The 19,040-nt window shown below is 32.7% G+C and overlaps 4 protein-coding genes across 7 annotated transcripts; 2 read left to right on the top strand and 2 right to left on the bottom strand.

The window, feature by feature from the left end:
• The first annotated feature begins 269 nt into the window (after window positions 1-269).
• LOC105196371 (cytochrome b561) lies at window positions 270-4,457 on the top strand. Of its 4 annotated transcripts, XM_039452371.1 has the most exons (6): window positions 593-829; window positions 915-1,133; window positions 1,885-2,103; window positions 2,188-2,396; window positions 3,460-3,617; window positions 3,694-4,457. In XM_039452371.1, exons 2-6 carry the CDS (start codon window positions 1,082-1,084, stop codon window positions 3,842-3,844), a joined length of 789 nt encoding a protein of 262 aa, XP_039308305.1. In that variant the 5' UTR covers window positions 593-829; window positions 915-1,081; the 3' UTR covers window positions 3,845-4,457. The 4 variants fall into 4 exon arrangements, with proteins under 4 accessions (XP_011160614.1, XP_011160606.1, XP_039308305.1 ...); XM_011162312.3 differs by lacking the exons at window positions 593-829; window positions 915-1,133 and adding an exon at window positions 270-391; XM_011162304.3 differs by lacking the exons at window positions 593-829; window positions 915-1,133 and adding an exon at window positions 381-563.
• A 384-nt stretch (window positions 4,458-4,841) lies between these two features.
• On the top strand, window positions 4,842-8,583 carry LOC105196363 (chitinase-3-like protein 2). Its single transcript, XM_011162284.3, has 6 exons — window positions 4,842-5,338; window positions 5,697-5,963; window positions 6,365-6,646; window positions 6,744-6,980; window positions 7,062-7,485; window positions 7,789-8,583. The coding sequence occupies exons 1-6, from the start codon at window positions 5,280-5,282 to the stop codon at window positions 7,936-7,938; spliced, it is 1,419 nt and encodes a 472-aa protein (XP_011160586.1). The 5' UTR covers window positions 4,842-5,279; the 3' UTR covers window positions 7,939-8,583.
• A 274-nt stretch (window positions 8,584-8,857) lies between these two features.
• LOC105197340 (signal recognition particle 54 kDa protein) lies at window positions 8,858-13,843 on the bottom strand. Its single transcript, XM_039452370.1, has 9 exons — window positions 13,766-13,843; window positions 13,135-13,311; window positions 12,338-12,567; window positions 11,683-11,833; window positions 11,454-11,602; window positions 10,332-10,593; window positions 10,090-10,198; window positions 9,734-10,000; window positions 8,858-9,268 (listed from the first exon to the last, which is right to left on the bottom strand). Exons 1-9 carry the CDS (start codon window positions 13,841-13,843, stop codon window positions 9,171-9,173), a joined length of 1,521 nt encoding a protein of 506 aa, XP_039308304.1. The 3' UTR covers window positions 8,858-9,170.
• Window positions 13,844-15,631: 1,788 nt separating this feature from the next.
• Window positions 15,632-18,489, bottom strand: LOC105196356 (COP9 signalosome complex subunit 1). Its single transcript, XM_011162271.3, has 5 exons — window positions 18,301-18,489; window positions 18,019-18,111; window positions 16,791-17,915; window positions 16,511-16,645; window positions 15,632-16,184 (listed from the first exon to the last, which is right to left on the bottom strand). The coding sequence occupies exons 1-5, from the start codon at window positions 18,325-18,327 to the stop codon at window positions 16,107-16,109; spliced, it is 1,458 nt and encodes a 485-aa protein (XP_011160573.1). The 5' UTR covers window positions 18,328-18,489; the 3' UTR covers window positions 15,632-16,106.
• Between the last annotated feature and the right edge of the window lie 551 nt (window positions 18,490-19,040).

Here is a 19,040-nt window from a genome sequence, read left to right as displayed (position 1 = left end):
TTTGAGTTTTTTTCTGATTAGTTAATCAAATGTTGCGAAGCATTTATAACATTAAAGCTTTGTGTCCACGATGTTAGAAATCAACTCGAGATCTCAGACAGATGAGAGAGAATTGACCAATTGCATTAATCAATTGGACGAATTGTTCAAATGCGGTTGGTCAATTTTCTTTTTGTCCAATATCTCGGATTGATTTCTAACATCAAGCATAAGGCTTTAACGTTATAAATGCTAAGGATTAATCAATTTCCTCGTGCACAGTTATGCAGCTATGCAAGAGTATGTGCTTCCCGCTTTATGCTCTGTTATGCATGTTCGTGTAGAATGCGCTTTATTTGAAATGTTGTTCCACCAGTTTCACTCATACCGTTGATAGTGTATGGAGCTGCAGGTGAGAGTTTCCTACCTTCTCTTTTTATCTCGGTGAAAAATCGATAAAAGGTCTCTATTATATGACGTCACATGGGGTAACGCATATATGCATACATATATATAGATCTTGCGATACTTGTTGATTTCATCCGGCAGGCATCATTTTTTTTTTTGTAGAAATTGCATCGGGGGTGAGTACATACATGTGTGATAGGCTTGTTATGCTTATTGAAAGGCCTCTCTTGTATCGTTTTGCGATAACAATTATCACGTCGCCGATAAGCAGTAGAACCGACTGGTGTCGATCTATTTAGGAGATAAGAGTGACAGCTGGCACTCGAGTAATTTTCATATCGGCTGGCGTGCATAAGATAAAATACACATTGTCATCTAATAACGCTGCACATTTCGTATAACGAAACGTCACTGTTCTTTTATACACACGCAATTCGCACACGTATGAAGTTAAAAATTAATTTATTTTGTTATTATTTTTATTCAACACGTTTAAATGCTTGAGTAATTATTATACGTTCTTGCAGACAGCGATCGCGTGCATTTTGTTTTAATTGTTTTGTATGTAAAAAGGTATCTCACCATTTGTTCTTCTGTCTTTTGCTTCACCTGTTGCTCCTACAAAGTCCTACCATTACATTAATGTCTGTATGAAAAGAAATCCATCGTCATTATTATTGTTATTTGGACTTTTATGCATAAAATGCATATGTCAGATTATCCGTATGAATATGCAAGATGCGTAGGTACGTGTACAACAGCTAAGAAGTTGACAAGTTTAATAATGCCATGGTTATTAATTTAATATTTGAATAAGATGAAACGCAAAATAAACTTTATTTAAACATTAAATTAATAATAATTAGAGCTCATTAGAAGAAGATAAAATAAAGATCAAAATACAGAAATAAATGTTAATAGCAAATTCAGTCAGGCACTTGCATTACTAGTTTAGTGCATATTAAAAGCTGCTATACAGCTGAAGTTATCAAAGTTAGGTGTAAAAGCAGATAAACATTTTAAATAATTAAATAGCCAGTAATAATAATGTCATATTATTTAACAAAATATACATATATATTATTTCTTTGTTAAAAGTGATTATATTATTGCTATTGTACTTAAATATTTTATTTGTAGCAGGCTTTAATATGCACTAATCCAGTGTTATGTGCCTGAATTAGTAAGTTTATTCTACAAATCTTGCATTACATAAAACTGGTTAACTATAACTAAATTTAAATTTAAATGTTGAATTAAAATTTAATTATTCTTATTAATTTAACGTTTAATGGTTAAATTTATAACTGTAATAAAACTTTTAAATTTAACATATAATTATAGTTTACTGGTTTTATATAACACAAAAGACATTTATAGAATGAACTTAATGTGTATTAATTTATATATTTTGAGTTTTATCTTATTTTCTATACATGTATTTATTAATATTTGTTATAATTATTAATGTTTATTAATATTTGAAACATTTGTCAGATATGGAGCAGATAAGAGAGTCACCCGAAACGCAATCTCTGGAAGGTTTTATTCCTCTTCTCAGTATTACTGAGGGATGTGGCGTTCTTCTTATAATTTTAATGTTCGTGTGGACGGGTTATTATAGAAATGGTTTCTCATGGAGATCGAATCCCCAGCTCGAATTTAACTGGCATCCTTTATTAATGATTATAGCACTCGTGTTCCTATATGCTAATGGTATAGTATATACATATAAAAGTAGATTCCTACATGTTATATGCTCGCATAGGTATGATTTACAAGTCTGTTTTCTGCTTACAGCCATGCTTATCTACAGGACGCAAAGGAACGTTCGCAAACGACGATTAAAGTTAACTCATGCGGGAATGATGTTATTTATCGTATTATTAGTGGTGATTGCTCTAGTGGCCGTCTTTGACAGCCACAATCTAGCTAAACCTCCTATTCCGAATATGTACTCGCTGCACAGCTGGGTCGGGTTGACTACCGTAATATTATTTTGCTGTCAGGTAAATCTACAATATGGAACCTGCCTTTTCAAAAGAATTTGCAAAAAAATGTTGAAAGATATATTTTATATGTTTTTCATTACATGGTATTTGTCAACACATAAATGTGTTACTATTACGTTTTTGCAGACGGTGATTAGATATATTTTATTTTCATGTTTTTGTATATGTAAAAGGATATTCCACTATCTGTTCATCTTATGTTTCACTTGTTGCTCTTCCAAAGTCTCACATTACATTACATTATATGATTACATTAACGTCTACATGCGAAGAAACCCATCATTATTATATGAAGCATATGTTAATTTGCATGATTGGCTAGTAACTAGTTAAAAAGTTAAAGAAGTTAAAAGGTAAATAACTTTTAACTTAACTCGGTTAATTTTTATTGAATTAACTTTTAATTTTATCTAGTAATTTTTAAAACACAAACTTTAATTTATTAACTTTTTTCCCAAGTTAAAAATTTACTTACAATTAGATAAAAGAAAAAATATTTAAAAAATTTTTTTTATTTCATAAAAATTTAATTTATAAATAAGACATTAAATTTATTTGAGGATCTATATTATAATGGTTTTATTATTAAAGTAATTAAATTCTGATTTTAAAAAATTACAATATTTTAATTTAATATAAATAATGTTTTTTAAAATTAACTTTTAATTTAACTTAATTTAATCTTCAAAGTAATTTTTTATTAAATGACTTTGTTCTTGCAACTTTTAACGTAATTAAATTAATTTTATAAGCCATTAGTTTTAACTTAATTTAGTTTTAAAAAAAACTTAATTTATCCAATTCTCCTGACTTGACAGTTGATTATCGTTATATAATAAGAGAAATTTGCAACTTTGTTGACATAAGTATAATACGTACAGTTTAAAGTTAATATTTAATTATTATTGGTTTTATACATTTATATAGATTCAAAAATTAAATTAACAAAAGTTCTAGATCAACTCATATGTGAGTCTAATTATAGTGAATTTTCATGGAATTTTCTGGAATTTTTAATATTAAACCTAAAGGTACGTGTGTTAAATTTCCTCGTTTACAGTGGGTCGCTGGATGTGTCTCGTTCCTCTTTCCCGGGTTGCAGACTCCATTACGGGCTTCTTACATGCCGATACACATGTACTTCGGTATTGCAGGCTTTGTAGGTGCGATTGCCTCGTGCTTGTTGGGACTTAACGAAAAAGCGATTTTCGCATTGAAGTTAGTAGCAGCAGATTATTGTTCAGAAAAAGAGCAAACAATTGGAACATAAATTTTTTAATGTTCGAAATTTCAGGGATTACTCGTCCTTCGTGAGTGAGGGAATTCTGATAAACTTCATGGGATTGCTGCTCGTAGCATTCGGAGGCTTGTCCGTATACTTGGTGACACAGGAACGTTATCGACGCATGCCAAGACCCGAGGATGAAGTCTTGTTGTCTGGTTAATGTACGAATTGTTACCTGATTCGCTCCTTGATGTAAAAATATCTGGTTGCTGTTTCCAAATTAATAAGTATTTTATTAATGAGTACCTACTACAAATTCTTCGTTATAAGCCTTATATTAACTTAATGAGTAAAGACTCTTTATCAAGTTAAGATTCTTTAAGTAAGTTTGATCTGATTAATCGAAGCACAAATGCAAGGATTAGAAAACGGTAATATTTTATTTTGTTACATTACGTCAATATCTATTATATTCTAGTCCAAAGATTAACTTTTTATTGGCTTTTTGATATTTCTTTTTGATAGACAAGATATATCTATTTATATTTTTATGTTAATATATATTATACACATATCTACATTAATATATATAAATTGTATTTATAATTCTAAAGCAATCATATTTTTCTAAAAACTGGTGCTGTGTATGCAATATATAAGTATGTAATATATAATTATATTATACATGTGTGTGCGCGCGCAACATATACGTATATTTTGCAGCTATTTTTTGAAATAATTTAATTGATACTCGTTAATTGATTGAATTGTAATATATACGTATAAAATATGTAATACCAATATATATGTATGAGATCTCATCGAAAAAGCAATTTTGTTGTTTAACATTGTCTGTGTTGAAAAAAAGTAAGGGCCGTGCAGAAGATTAATTTTTGAACTTTGAGTTTAAAAAGCCGATCATTCGCTCGTCACAGTTTCCGGCCGAGAACAATTCTTTTACCTTCTTGTACGAATTAAATTATTCCTTGGAAAACAAGCTTGGTATTAAACTTGAATTGGCATTTATTAGTTGAAAATTCACCTAGTAGCACTTTAGAGTTAAATATCGTAATTTCGTTCACGGAGTGAAAATCGGAGCCATGATTCCTTTGAAATTGCAGCGGGAAACGAACGAACCTCGACACCCACGCCGCTTTCTGGTTCCACCCCCTCCCAGAACTGCATTTCCGAACCAATCGGCGACGGTCCGCGGTAACGCGAAAGAGAAAAAAAGAATAAAACTTTTCGCGCCGTCGTACCGTGCGGGGTACGCGCGTATATATTACCGCGGCCTATTTACTGCTATTTACTTGGGTCGCGACGGGTCGCGATGGCATACGCCCATTCCGCGCTTATGCAATCGTAAACATTGCATATTCCGCGACGCGTGTACGGGCATCGCATTCTTCTCTATTAGCTACGCTCTCGCGGCGTACCGCCCCCGCGTCTCTCGGACGCTGTCGTCAAGGGGGTTATCGGAGCGAGTGCATTTGACACTCGATCGCGGCTGACAGCCAGACAGCTGCAGACAGCTGCGCGATCGGTCCTCGATCGCCCACATCGACGAATCGTCCTCTCGTCCCTCATCTTTCGCGCGCGGAAAGCAATTCGGAGCGTGGGCGCTCGTCAGTGCAGGAAGAATAATAAGTCATTCAATGGTTAACCAAATACCTGTGCCGCAGGCCAAGTATGAATTGCTAACCAACATACGACAGTGAGTATTCCGTGGCGAGAAAGGCACGCCCGAGGGGAACAGATGCACTCGCCCTTCGTGGCTGTTTATAATTAATTTGTTATTAATATATATCGCGCACGAGAGAGGGGGAAGAAGGGGAGAGGGATAAAGGAAATTTGTATCGATTTCTTGTCAGCGCTCTACGACAAACTGCACGTCATCGGTGGCTTTTGAACTTCCCCGCCTCTCGTCGCGAAAGGTCATCGCGAGGATCCGCGCCGTTGTTGTTTACGTAAACGCGACGTAAATTGTAGCGACATAATTTCCCGTATCCGGCGGTGTCCTCGTACGTGTCTGTATACCAATGGCATGATGAAACGGAGCATCTCTTTCGCAGACCGCGCTGGAGAACGCAGGTAGTCTGTCTCACCTTGTCATTCTTGATCGTCGGGGTGCTGTTTATTACGCGCGCTTGGTTCGGCATACTTCTGCTGAAGGCACCTAGGGCCGATAGGTTCGTCGAAGAGCATATTGACGATGCCAAGATTGCTGCGTGGTTACGTCGGGCTCGGATGTACGCCGAGTCGACGAAGGAGAATCAGAATGCGGACAGGAACACTAGTGTCGCCACATCGGAGCAATCCCACCACCATGGTACAACCGGGTGAGAATCCTCCCCCTTCCTTGATGAACGTCTTTACCGCGTGATCTATTTTACATCTTAGTAAATTAAGTTTACATTAAATAACAAAAATATATCTAGTTTTTTTACATAGGAAATGTTTCTTTTACAATTTTATTCTTTTACACAGTAAAAGATACAATTTTTATTTTTGAAAAAAAAGTTAATAAGTTTATGTATTTTAAGAACTAATTAAAATTAAATATTAATATATTTAAAATTTAACTAATTGTGATAGTTGCATACTCCAGTTTAAAATTTTGTTATATTTCTGCTAGCATATTCTGTCAATAAAATTTGTAACAAACTCTATACAATCTTTTAACAAGTTTGATTGTCTGCCACAAATTTGTATTTTATTTGAAAATCTATTCTATGTTTAGTCAGGTCCTCGTATGCTACTATACAATATCGGGGGACCTGAACACGTCGTGGGAGCTCAGTCCGTCGCACATTGACCCTCATCTTTGTACGCATATTATCGTGGGTTTTGCGAGCGTGGTGAACAACACGCTTGACATAGGTGACAATGCGCGAGTATACGAGCAGGTAGTTGCTTTAAAGAATCTTGAACCCAACTTGAAGGTCATGATCAGCGCCGGCGGAAACAATGAGCTCCATGATGGTTTCTCCGAGATGGTGAAGAATCACGCAAATAGAAAAAAGTATGTATCACCTTCTGCTCTTTCCATTCATGCACACGATATTACATTAGGGATACGTGAATATCTTTTAACTTTATTATAATATTCTTATTTCCAGATTTATTCAATCAGTATTAAATGTTATCAAAACCTTCCGTTTGGACGGCTTTGACGTTGACTGGGAGTTTCCAGCCTGGTTGGGAGCGGACGTTCGCGAAAAGATACACTTTGTGCAGTTACTAGAAGAATTGCGAAAGGAATTTGATCGTAGTGGACAAAAATTGATTTTAACAGTAGCAGTTGCAGCACCGCAAGCCATTGTGGATCAGAGTTATAGTATTCCTGAAATGGCAGAGTATGTGTATCATTAAAGAAAAATATGATAGTTGCGAGAAACTTGAGAGAAACAATTTTATAAATTTTCACTATTTTTCAGACACATTGACTTCATAAACCTTATGTCGTACGATTATCATTTCTACGTTTGGTATTTCCCAGTGACAGATTTGAATGCCCCGCTTTTCCCTCGTTGTACTGAAACAGGCTATTTGTCCACGTTAAATGTGAATTTCTCTGCTCAATATTGGATAGCGAAGGGAATGCCACGGGAAAAGGTTGTCGTCGGCATACCGACTTACGGTCACACTTACAAATTAGACAATCCATTGAATCATAATTTACAAGCGCCAACCAGCGGATTCGGACAGCTTGGCGTAAAAGGTTTTGTGTCTTATCCTACGGTTTGTCAATTTCTTCAATCTGGAGCTGAGAGCGTCTTCAATAAGGAAAGCCGTGTACCATATGCATTTAAAGGCAGAGAATGGATATCTTACGATAATGAGGAAAGTGTCTATTACAAGGTAACATATTTTACTTTAACACAAAAACAGATTTGTAAAATCTAATGTATAATGTAATATAGGATCACTGCATCAGTCAAACAAATAAAAAAAAGAACAATATATTTTCAAGTAAAAGATAAAATTTTAATCAAATCTATGAAGATTGGATCTAAAAAATTTCATTTTATTTGCAATTATTTTTAAGTCTTACTATTTTTAAATCTTATTTTTCGTAAACATTCATTTACTGGTAATTATTCAGTGATTGGTGCGAGACTATTTTACATTGATATAAACTAAATTGAAACGTTTGTGTTGCAGAGTACATGGATTCGTACCAATGGTTTCAAAGGAGCTATGATTCTATCTTTAAATGTTGATGATTGGAACGGCAATTGCTATGGTACAAATGAAACGTTCCCTTTGACACGTACCATCTCGAAAGTATTATTTAAGGAGTCGGACAAGTAATAAGAACGTTAATAGGAATTAAACTCTAATAAATACGCGCAGTCAATGAATCTATCTATTCCGAAAGCTTATAGCATCTTACATTGAAATGATCCATTCCGTCGCATTCCTACTTAATAATTTGTTATTTATATTCTACCTCAGTTGCCCAAAGGTTCTTTGTACAAATAAGTTGCTGAAATATTTAAAGCACAAAGTATTATACGCTAAAATAGGGCGTAGCACTTGTACCTGGTTAAGTCGAATCAAAACTATTTATACGCGAAAATATTTATGCGCTCGTTGAATTTTATATTAGGTACATGTATATATGTTATTTCCTACATGGCTACTATTTTCTTATGCTTTACAAGCAAATAGTATCTGAAATAATTCTAAAGTATTCTGTATTAATAACTTCGAAGGAAGATACTGTAATTGATGATAAAAAATTATAATTGATTTTAAAATGATGCTATTATTTAGAATTGAAAGCAGTCTTTTATCTGTTTTAGAGCAAAAATTTTCGAATTTGCGAATGGTCAGTTTTATTTTTCAAGTACTGCATATAAATAAGATAATTATTATATAAGTTTTCAAGACATGTTAACTGATTATACCAATGTCAAAATATGAAATATATGAAACTGTTTTGCCCGAAATTTAAAAACGGTTGTATTACTAATTTTTATTTCTGTATAACAATACATACATTCCTCCTTATATGAATACTTATGTTGATAATTACATTTATCACATATAGTACTTTTATTATTCGATATCAATAATAACATCTAATTGAAACGTTTTCCTACATTTGTGTAATTGTAGTTTATTTATATATTAAAAAGATAACAACAAGCTTATTCATAAATAATACCGTCTAACAAAATTTATATATAAGGATAGATGAAAGGGCTATGAATAGTGTCGAAATAAATTAGTTTTCTCGTTATGACACGCATTTCATAGCGTATTTTGATAATTTATTGCATTTACATCCAAAGATATTTACGAATTCGATCGGCGATTTAAAAAAATCATAGAAAGATAATCGAAGAATCCAATATTAACGTCGCTGCATATTATTTTTATGATTCCATTACTTATAAAACGCATGTGTGAAAACAAAAAGTTTTAAACACAAATTTCTCCAGTATTGTAACTCACATACTGCATAACTTTCTTGTGAGACGTTTGTATTTGTATTTATCTTCCTTAACGGCAGCACACATACTGCCTAGAACCTCATCTCAGGATTTACCACCAAAACCTCCCATCAAATTTCCCAATCCACCTGCCGCGCCTTGTTGTAATTGTTTCATTATATTTTGAAGCCCTGGCATACCACCTAAAAGTAATCATGGTAAAAATATTGTCTCTAAAAAAAAATTGTAAAATATAAATTTAAAAAACTATCGAAAGCGCACACCATAATGTAATGAGATCTTGCGTACAACATTCTTGTGAAGAACATTCGATAGTAAGATGTAGAATTTATAATCAATTTTCTCAATGAATATTAAACCTAACACACATACGAATAAGATAAAAAACCTAATGTCATGTCATTTGAGACACAACGGACACAATTTACTATTTATTTATAAATGTTCATTGAGAAAATAAATTCTAAAACTCTAATTTCTATTCTTTTAACATTTCTCCATTGTGTACAGAATCTGAGACTTAACTCTGGTAATGAACTATCAAAAATGAAGAATTTGTATATATATATATATATATATATATATATATATATATATATACAATTTTAAATTACATTTAAGATTTTAATCTGTATAAAATTGCTTACCCATTTGATGTAATACACGCGGATCCATCATTTTAGCCATTTGATGATTTAGTTTTGCCATTTGTGTAGGATTAACATTTTTCGCCATATCTCCTGCTTTGAATAGACCCTTTATGCCACCCATTTTCTTAACAACTGCGGCGAATTTTGTATATTGCGTAATTAAATCTTTGACTTCTTTTTCTATTACACCAGAACCCCTCGCCACTCTCGTTATCCTTCCAGGTTGTTTGCTGAATAATTTAGCGCCATCTCTACTATCCAATTCTGGAATAAAGATATGATGTAATAAATGTTGTTGAGACGTTAGATAAATTGTTACAAAAAAATAATATAAAAACATTTAAATAACGAACCTGCGTCATTCATACTGTCCATAATAGTCATGAGTCGTTTTAATCTTGCCATTGATTCTTGTTCTGTTCCTTTCGACATAAAATCTTGACTAAACCCAGGAATCATACCCTATAAACAATTAAACTTTAAACTTAATCATAAAATATTAATATATTACAATATTCAACTTTTACAACAAATACAAACATTATAAATTTTGTTAGAAACATATAAGCAAGTGTTAATTTTTAACGTTATTTACCATTAATTGTGAAAATGGTCCCATCTTCATGATATTTTGGAATTGTTCATACATGTCTCGTAAGGTAAATTGACCATGTTTGATCTTCTCAAGTAATTCTTCATTATCGTCTAGATTGAGTTCGTTTACTTTGTCGATGAGACCTTCAATATCCCCCATTCCCAACAACTTGCTAATAAATGGTTTTGTTTTAAACGGTTCTAAGTCGTCTATATGTTCTCCTGTACCAACAAATATTACAGGACTTTGCGTTGCTGCAACACTGAAGAAAATTAAAATGTCAAACACATATATAAATACGAGAAAAATGATTAATTATTTAATTGCTTATTCTAAAAGTAAAAGTCAACATTTATAATAAAATAAATTAATTTTTTAGTTTGCATATATATATATATATATATATAAAATAAATGTACAAATGTCTCTACTTATGATATTATGTTCCAAGCGAGTTTTATTTGTAAACTGAATAGAATTTATATTTCATGTAAATAAAACATTATGTAAAATATTTTATTATTAAAACCAACTATACAAATTCACACATCTATTTAAAAAAGACAAAATAAAAAATTTGTTTAAAAATTATAATTTCTAATATATTTGTTATTATTAAATTGATATCTAGCTCAAATACAGATTAACTTTAAATATTTAAAAAAACAATACTATTTTTTCTCAAATATATATATATATATATATATATATATATATATATATATATATATATATATTTATATATAATATTTAATACTATAAAATTAATTTTTAATTTGAATCAGTTACAAGTGCTTAATTAGTTTTTCTAGATAGCACACAGATTCAAAAAGAATTAAAAAATAATTCAGACTTATGTAAATTTAGAATTCTTTTTGAAATGTAAAAAGAATTTTTTTTCTGTAAAGAGTTGTTTTTGCATTTGAAAAAAAATTTTGGACTAATAACACAAGCCTGAATTCTTTTTGAACTCTCTGTGCTTTCTGTGTTGTCATAATCTATATTAGTTAATCTTTAATCAATGACGTTGACAAAGTCCGAAAATTCACAAGTCAAACTAGTCGTAAGTAGAGTGATACAAAATTGTATATAAAATTACTAGAAATAAAAAAAGGAACTTACGCAGAAAGTGCCCCACCACCTTTAGCATGGCCATCTAATTTTGTAATTATGATAGAACCAACGTTAACGCGTTCTTTAAAAGCTTTTGCCTGCGCTTCACACGCCTGACCTATCGTTGCGTCCATTACAAAGATTATATTATCTGGTTGCTGCAAAATGTGAAAACTCGGTATTAAACAGTTGATTTTTTTTTCTAAGCATATTAGTAAAAACGTGCTATATATTTTACCACAGCATTAGCGACTTGCAACATTTCCTCGAACAACGATTCTTCCTGTTTATGTCTTCCACTCGTATCTACAATAATAATCTCATATCCTTCTTTTTTAAACATATCGACACCATCTTGTGCAATTGCTACAGGATCTACTTCTGTATAACTAAATTCAAAAATTATTCGTTAGTATAACATAAAAAAATACTAAACAATAGTATAATAAATCTGTTCTTTTTAGCTGAACTTTTTGTATGGTTCATCTCTTCTCCTTTTTTTCTTTATTGAAGAAAAAAAAAGAGAGAAAAGATACAAGAAATTCAATAAAAGAACAGATCTAATACTACAGAATGTAATAAATGTTAGAGATGTGCAAATCAAGATATTTTGACATCAAATCGAATTGAACTAAAACGGCAAAATTTTGAATCAAGTTGAATCAAATTATAAAACATTAAAATATTACTATTAATTAATAACATAACTGTTGAGTAGAATTTAAACACACATATTAAATACATAAAATAAAAAAGGTTTTTATGTAAAAAAAGAATCAAATTGATTATATAATATAAAATCATTCAATTACAAATTGTATAAAATTGTGTGATTCATATTCAAATAGTATGCATGTCTCTAATAAACATTTTCTTTATTCAACTTTATTTACCTTCCATAAAATGGTATTCTAGCCTTTGTGGCGTTCTGCTTTATCTGATCGTATGCACCGGCGCGAAAAGTATCGGCACATACTAAGCACGCCTTCCAATTTTTCTTAAGATAATGATACGCGAGCTTGGTACAAGTTGTTGTTTTACCGGAACCTTGCAAACCGACGAACATAATTACGTTAGGACGGCCTTTCACTGGTTGATAAGCTTTCACTCCAGGATCGATCAACTGAAAGAGAATTATGGTTAAACATATTTTCGAATGCTAAGCTATACCTTTAATTATTACACATTTTTCCAGAATTAGTAAAATTTCATGTTGACAATATTTTTAATGAAGTCCATGTTAGTGGTAAAAATTGGTATTTAAAAAAAAAACCTAACAAAAGCTGGCCTTTCCTATTAAAAATGATAAAATAAATAGAAAATAATGAGTGTAATCAAATAAAAGCTTTTTCAATTTAAGATTTATCCAAACATCTGTAACAGATTATGAACTGACATAGCAAATAATTAGTTCTTTATTATAAGATGTTGAATAGCAAATGCAAAACTTTATAGGTAAAACTTTTAAAATTTTTTTTATTAAACTAATAACTAATATTTGAGTAAAATTTATAGCTTCAAAATTTTTGCTAAAAAAGTATTTTGAATATTAATTAGAATTGCAAAAAATTAATATTACAAGATTTTATTATTATTAATTTATCACCCAGTTTTTCCCACCCAGTGGACTTTTACGACTAATTCTATATGTACATATCATTGCCAGTAAAAATTCTAATGATGGACTAACCTTCACAAGTTCTTTAAAGACTGCACTCTGTATCATCCTCCTTTTATTAAGACCACCAGCCATATCTTCAAAATCGATAACCTGGCGTACATTTTCTCGTAATTTTTTGACTAATCTAATATTTACATCAGCTTCAAGTAACGCTGCACATATCTCCTTCAGCATAGAATTTAAAACCTGTCGAGACAGAAGCGTTTGTCAATAAAACTATCAAACTAATTACATTAGAAAAACAGAATATATAATGTGATGTCAAGAGCAAAGCACATAAAACTCATTGACGCAGAAAATTAAAACAATTCCAAGAAAATTATTTCTAAAAAATCAACAAAGATAATTCTTTGAAACTCGTTATGTCGTCTGTAATGCATGGCAATGTTGCGGATTAGGGCAAATCGAAAATTTAGTTAGGCTATGGTGTAAACATAAGTTTGGCACATATAATGAAATTGTTGCAGATAAATGGGGATTTAGAAGTGCGCCACGTGAAAACGGGAGAAACGATATCGAGACGCAAAACGGAAGATGCGAGATTCTAGCATTCGGGTTTTCTGTTTACAAATCATTATCCTCGTGGGAATCCACGTTCCATGTTGTCCTCCGCGGGCGGACCGATGATAAACAAACTCACCTCTTCATTGATGACGGTCGCATTGCTGAGCGACCGCAGGGCGGACGTAATCTTACGCCCGAGATCCGCCAAAACCATGTTTGGACGTTGACGCGTTCACGTCCGGGCTGCGAGAAAAAAAATATGTATTCCGCCGAATTAGCGGTTAGGATGCTAACGTATAAAATCTGTCATCATGTCCCTTGGCCAACACGGCATGACGACACATCCGGTCGCGAGAGAGCGGTCAGCGATCACGCGAGAGAACGACGGACGTCGTCGTCGTCGGTCGTGCGGTACGAGAGTGCCTGGCGTGCTGACGCCTGCGGCCGATATCTCCAGTTCGTCCGTTCACTCGCGCGTCAGAAAGCACACTTGGCTTGTTTATACATGATCGACGAGACCCCGTACGTGGCCGCCGTCGTCCATATCGATTGGAACTTGCACTCGTACCACTACGTGCACTCGGCGCGACCTATATCCCTCGCGGCCACTCGCGGCGCGGTGGAAAACAGTCACTTCCGGATCCGCGAAACCGCGAAACGTGCGCGCTTGTGGTCTACCTAGGTCTGTTCTTTAACAATTTGATGAAAATTGACAAAACTGAGCAATTTGTTTGACAAATAAGGTCGTTGCAGATAAATAAAAATTTTGGATCGCGCCGAATGAAGACGGGAGAACCGATATTGAGACGTGGAATCTCAGTATTCAGGTTTTCTGTTTATGCTAAAAATCGGTTCGAGATCTCTCGGACAGAAAGAGAATTGACCAATCGCATTTGAAGAATTCGATCAACTGATTAATGCGATTGGTCAATTTTCTCTTTCCATCAAACTTTGATTAACGTAATTGATATAAAACAAATGTAAAACAAAAAAGGAAAGAAAAAATAGGAAAGATGAACCATATAAGTTCAGCTACAAAAAAGACGAACATAAGAATCGGCCTTACCAACTCCGAGTAATTTAATTGATCAGTTAAATTCATTAAATTGTCAACTGCAAAATTTAAAATTGATATCTAATTTAATTTTTTAATAATTTTAATTAAAAAATTATTAATTTAAAGTGTTATACTTTATATGAATAAATTATAATTAGAAAATGGACAAATAACAATTAAGTTTTGCAGTTAGTTATTGTTAAATTTAATTAGCTAATCAAGCTAATTGTAAATGGTGATAACGGTCCTACAAATTGACTGATTAAATTTATGAATTACTAACTATAAAACTTAAAATCTTATTAATTTTTTTCGTTTATTTTTTTTCAAATTATGATTACTTATGTAAAATAAATATAATTTCAATTAATAATAACAAAGGCTTAATGAAATTAGACGAAAGATAATGTTCACATAAAATTTTTCCTGGGAGGCTAAAGTTTTCCTCGGAATGTAGTACTGTCAAAAAAGAATAATTGGGCCATACTTTTCAATTGAACTTCTTACACGGATCTTTTCACCTTCTCTCTCTAAAAAAAAAAAAAACCGACTGATTAAGGCCAATTAAATTTATGAATTGTCAACTGCAAAATTTAAAACTGATCACGCCTAATTTAATTTTGTAAGTATTTTAATTTGTAGAGGAAAAAAGAAAAAAGAAAAACTGTGCAAGAAGTTGGCTATATAAAAAAAATAGACCAAAATCTTATGCTATATACAAAATCTTATTTAAATTTTAGTTACAACACTTATTACTCGAACTCATATAACAATTATATATTTTATCATATAAAAATTTTTATTCGCTCGATAAAATACTGCAAAAATATCGCTCATATAAAAAATTAAAAATATTACAAGTCAAAATTGTCTTACCACTTCCATTGGATTAGGAGATTAGAAATGTGAAAACAAAATAAATTTTAAAAGGATGATAGATCTGCATAAAACTGTAATATAAATGAATTTATTTATAATTATTCTAAATCCCAGCAGAATATGTTAAAGTCTTAGGTTTATTCACATCGCTTGTATACAGAGGAACTTAAGATTTACAGTTTCTCGGTATAATTTTGTTGCAAAAGAGACCACATCGGTATGTTAATTAGTCGGGAAGTTAGTTTATGTTACACATTTTCCTCTTTTATGATTCTATTATCGTTATACTGAAGATAAAATCACTTTGTTCTTTCAAAACAACGCAACAAAGCGATAATATATTTATATTTATATATATATACATGCCATATATATTATATGTGGAAAATGAGGTACGGGTCATTGACTTTGCAGAAATAACACAATGTCAAATGTGATAGTGAAATCTTATCTCATACCTAGATGGACATGGCAGTTGAAAGAGAGAGATACGCATATAAATTTGCTTCATCCGGAGTGAGACGTCAACGCGCGTATAATTTTAATTTTTTACCGCTAAAGTGCCATTTCCAGGTGCAACTGACATTTCACCTCCTTGTGTGCTGTCGCGTTGAGGACTCTATCATAACAAAACAATGCATTTTTAAATAAAGTAATAGAGATATTTCTTAATAAGTTTATACAACTGATACGTATATAACAATCAAAATTATCAGTTCAGTTATATTTATTATAAATGTATTAAAAAATTAATGTATTTATAGATTAACAATACCTAAAAAATACTATAGATCTTTATATTTTTTCCTCTAAAATTTGCCTAAAACTTTTTATCTTCTTAAAAAATCTTCTATGATAATAAAATACCAATTAGAAATTTTTTCATGTGGCAACTTTGGTAACAATGGATGAATATAATCACGAAAAGCTTTCTTTTCAGTTTACCTTCACGTGAATTTGTTGTTTCAACATCGCGGCTCTTAGAATCAACATACGAGTACGCCTCTGATAATCCTTTCCAACGCTCATAGATTTTTCAAAAGTAGTGCTACGTTGATCGACGTCCTTTGCATACAAAATCTGTAAAAATAGTATCAATTACGCAGTTAGTTCTGTATATTTCCCGATAATTTGTTAAAATATATCTATTTACATTATGTAGATATATATTTAAAAATAAAATTTAAAAAATATAAAATGTTATATATAAATAAACAGCCCTCACCTTGTTGTGAGAATCTATACGAGCTTGAATCTGACCGTCGAGAATAAGTTGCATCAGCTCATCTTCTAATTCGGATACAGTTCTATTGAATGCAGTCGCCATTCGTCTCATGTCCGCGCTTAAGTAAGGACTAAAGTATTGTATCAAGGCCCTATTTCGAATTTGCGTATACAACAGGTTTACGTGAGGCGCTATGTACATATCCAAGAGAATATTATCCTTTATCTCGTCGAGCAACTTCAAACAAGATGCATATTTTGATTCGTAAAATTTAAAAATTATATCTCGAAGTTGGGGTTCTAATTCTAGAAACAATTTGAAGGAACTACTAAATATAACTTGTTTTTGCAATTCGTGTCTGTCGAAGGTGGCTAGAGCACAGAGTCCGCCGTAGAGAGCTACGTTTCCCGGGGACAGTAATTCAGGGCAGTCGCAGTGATCTAAGGATGCTTGTAAAAAATGCTTTGCAGCCATTTTATATTTTCTCGTTGCCAATTCCGCCAAGCCCGCCGCTACTTTTAACTTAGTGACTATCGCCTGATTGTTGTCTTTACCATGCAATTCCGGAAAGTCTGGTGTACTTTCAGCCTTAGTAACGTAACTAAGTACGTGAGACCAGTTTTGTAAATAAACAGAAACTTTGATCACGTTCAAACACATGTTCACAACGTGCTTGCCGCTGGTACAGTAATCCCGCGCCCGAGAATAACATTTTAAAGCATGAACGAGATCGCCACAATTCAAGTAGTGATCTCCCAAGTCATCGTGGCCTCTTCGTATACTCTCCTTGATAGAGTTACTCTTGTAATTTTTCAGATCGGTGTCAAACTTTTCTAATTTGAGAGCAGCCTTCTTAGATCGAGTCTCCACCCATGTCTGATCCATCGTCGGCATATCTTGAGAAGTTGATTGCGCCGCTATATCCGGTAGTCCAGGGGTATAACCCATGGCCTCGACAAGCTTTTTATGCAGTACTATATAAAGTCCAACATTATATGTGGTCATGACATAGGTAATCGCCATTTTCAGCGCTTCTATTCGTAACGATGGACAATGATCGGCGATATATATAAGTCTGTGTAGTTTTGCGAGTCCAGTATAGCTGTTGGCATATACTTCCAAGTCCTGACAAAAAGAAAATATAGGTAATATAGTGAGAATAGAATGAGAACTGAATTCTTGTGTTAAACAAATAGAATTTCTAGAGTAAATTAATCCTTATACATACTAGAGTCGGATTTTCTACTATATACGGTTCTTCCTCAGCATTATCATTATCCTCTGTAGGAGCATCAACCTGCATTGGCTCCACGACATTTTGCTGAAAAGAATGCAAAAGAAAACATCATTCGACCCTGTGCTAGAGTATTTCAATCGGGATTGCAAGACAACAAAAGGGATGCGAGCGAGAGAACATTCGGGATAACCCCCACGACGGTTTTTTTCTCCCCCAGGTCGCGCGCGATTTCAGGAAGAAATCGCCCGCGCCCGAACCAGACAGGATAATTACCTGAACGTCGTGAACTTGCAGCGGCATTATTAGCCTTATCTGTTATATTAAAACGGTAATTCGTCGCGCAGCTATTGTGATAGAAATTACCGCTCGTGAGGGTGCGAGAACTCCGCGTACCAAGTATAAATTAAATACGAAGCACGCACACACGTACACGCGGAACGCAGAGGCCGACGCGCATCGGGATGAAAGATCGACGATGCTGTCATCGATAGGGAAGCTGTGTTCTGCTGCCCTCGCGCGGCAGCTATTCAAATTACACGGCGGGTTATTCGATCGTGGAATAAAACATCGCGCGCACCGACTTGTTCTTTCTCCGCGTGATCATACTCTGATTAACTTAATCGGTATTTAATCCAAACAGTAAAATTATTTTAAAGCAGTGACGTGGTCTGCCTATGAATTCTTTGTCGCCCAGCGATTTATTCAGTCGATTTATTCGAATAAAATCACATCTTTTCTATTTTATGTAAACGATAAAAATAGAGTAACACAATACGATTTACAAATTTTGGTTATTTTAAAAATAATTTATATAATTTTTTGTTTAAAAATGTAGCTTATTTCATAAATAATATGTTTGTAAAATATATAATCGTTATCTGGTGGGTATTTCTTTTATTTTTTTAGAAGTTATTAAACAGATCCATATTTATAATAACATCAAAAACTAATAAATTGTAGAGAATTCAATTAATAATGTATGTACAGTATATATTATAATAAATAATAGTGAT

This window comes from Solenopsis invicta, chromosome 8, assembly GCF_016802725.1.
Source record: "Solenopsis invicta isolate M01_SB chromosome 8, UNIL_Sinv_3.0, whole genome shotgun sequence".
NCBI classification, from domain to species: Eukaryota; Metazoa; Arthropoda; class Insecta; order Hymenoptera; family Formicidae; genus Solenopsis; species Solenopsis invicta.
This window is presented reverse-complemented; position numbering and strand designations above follow the sequence as displayed.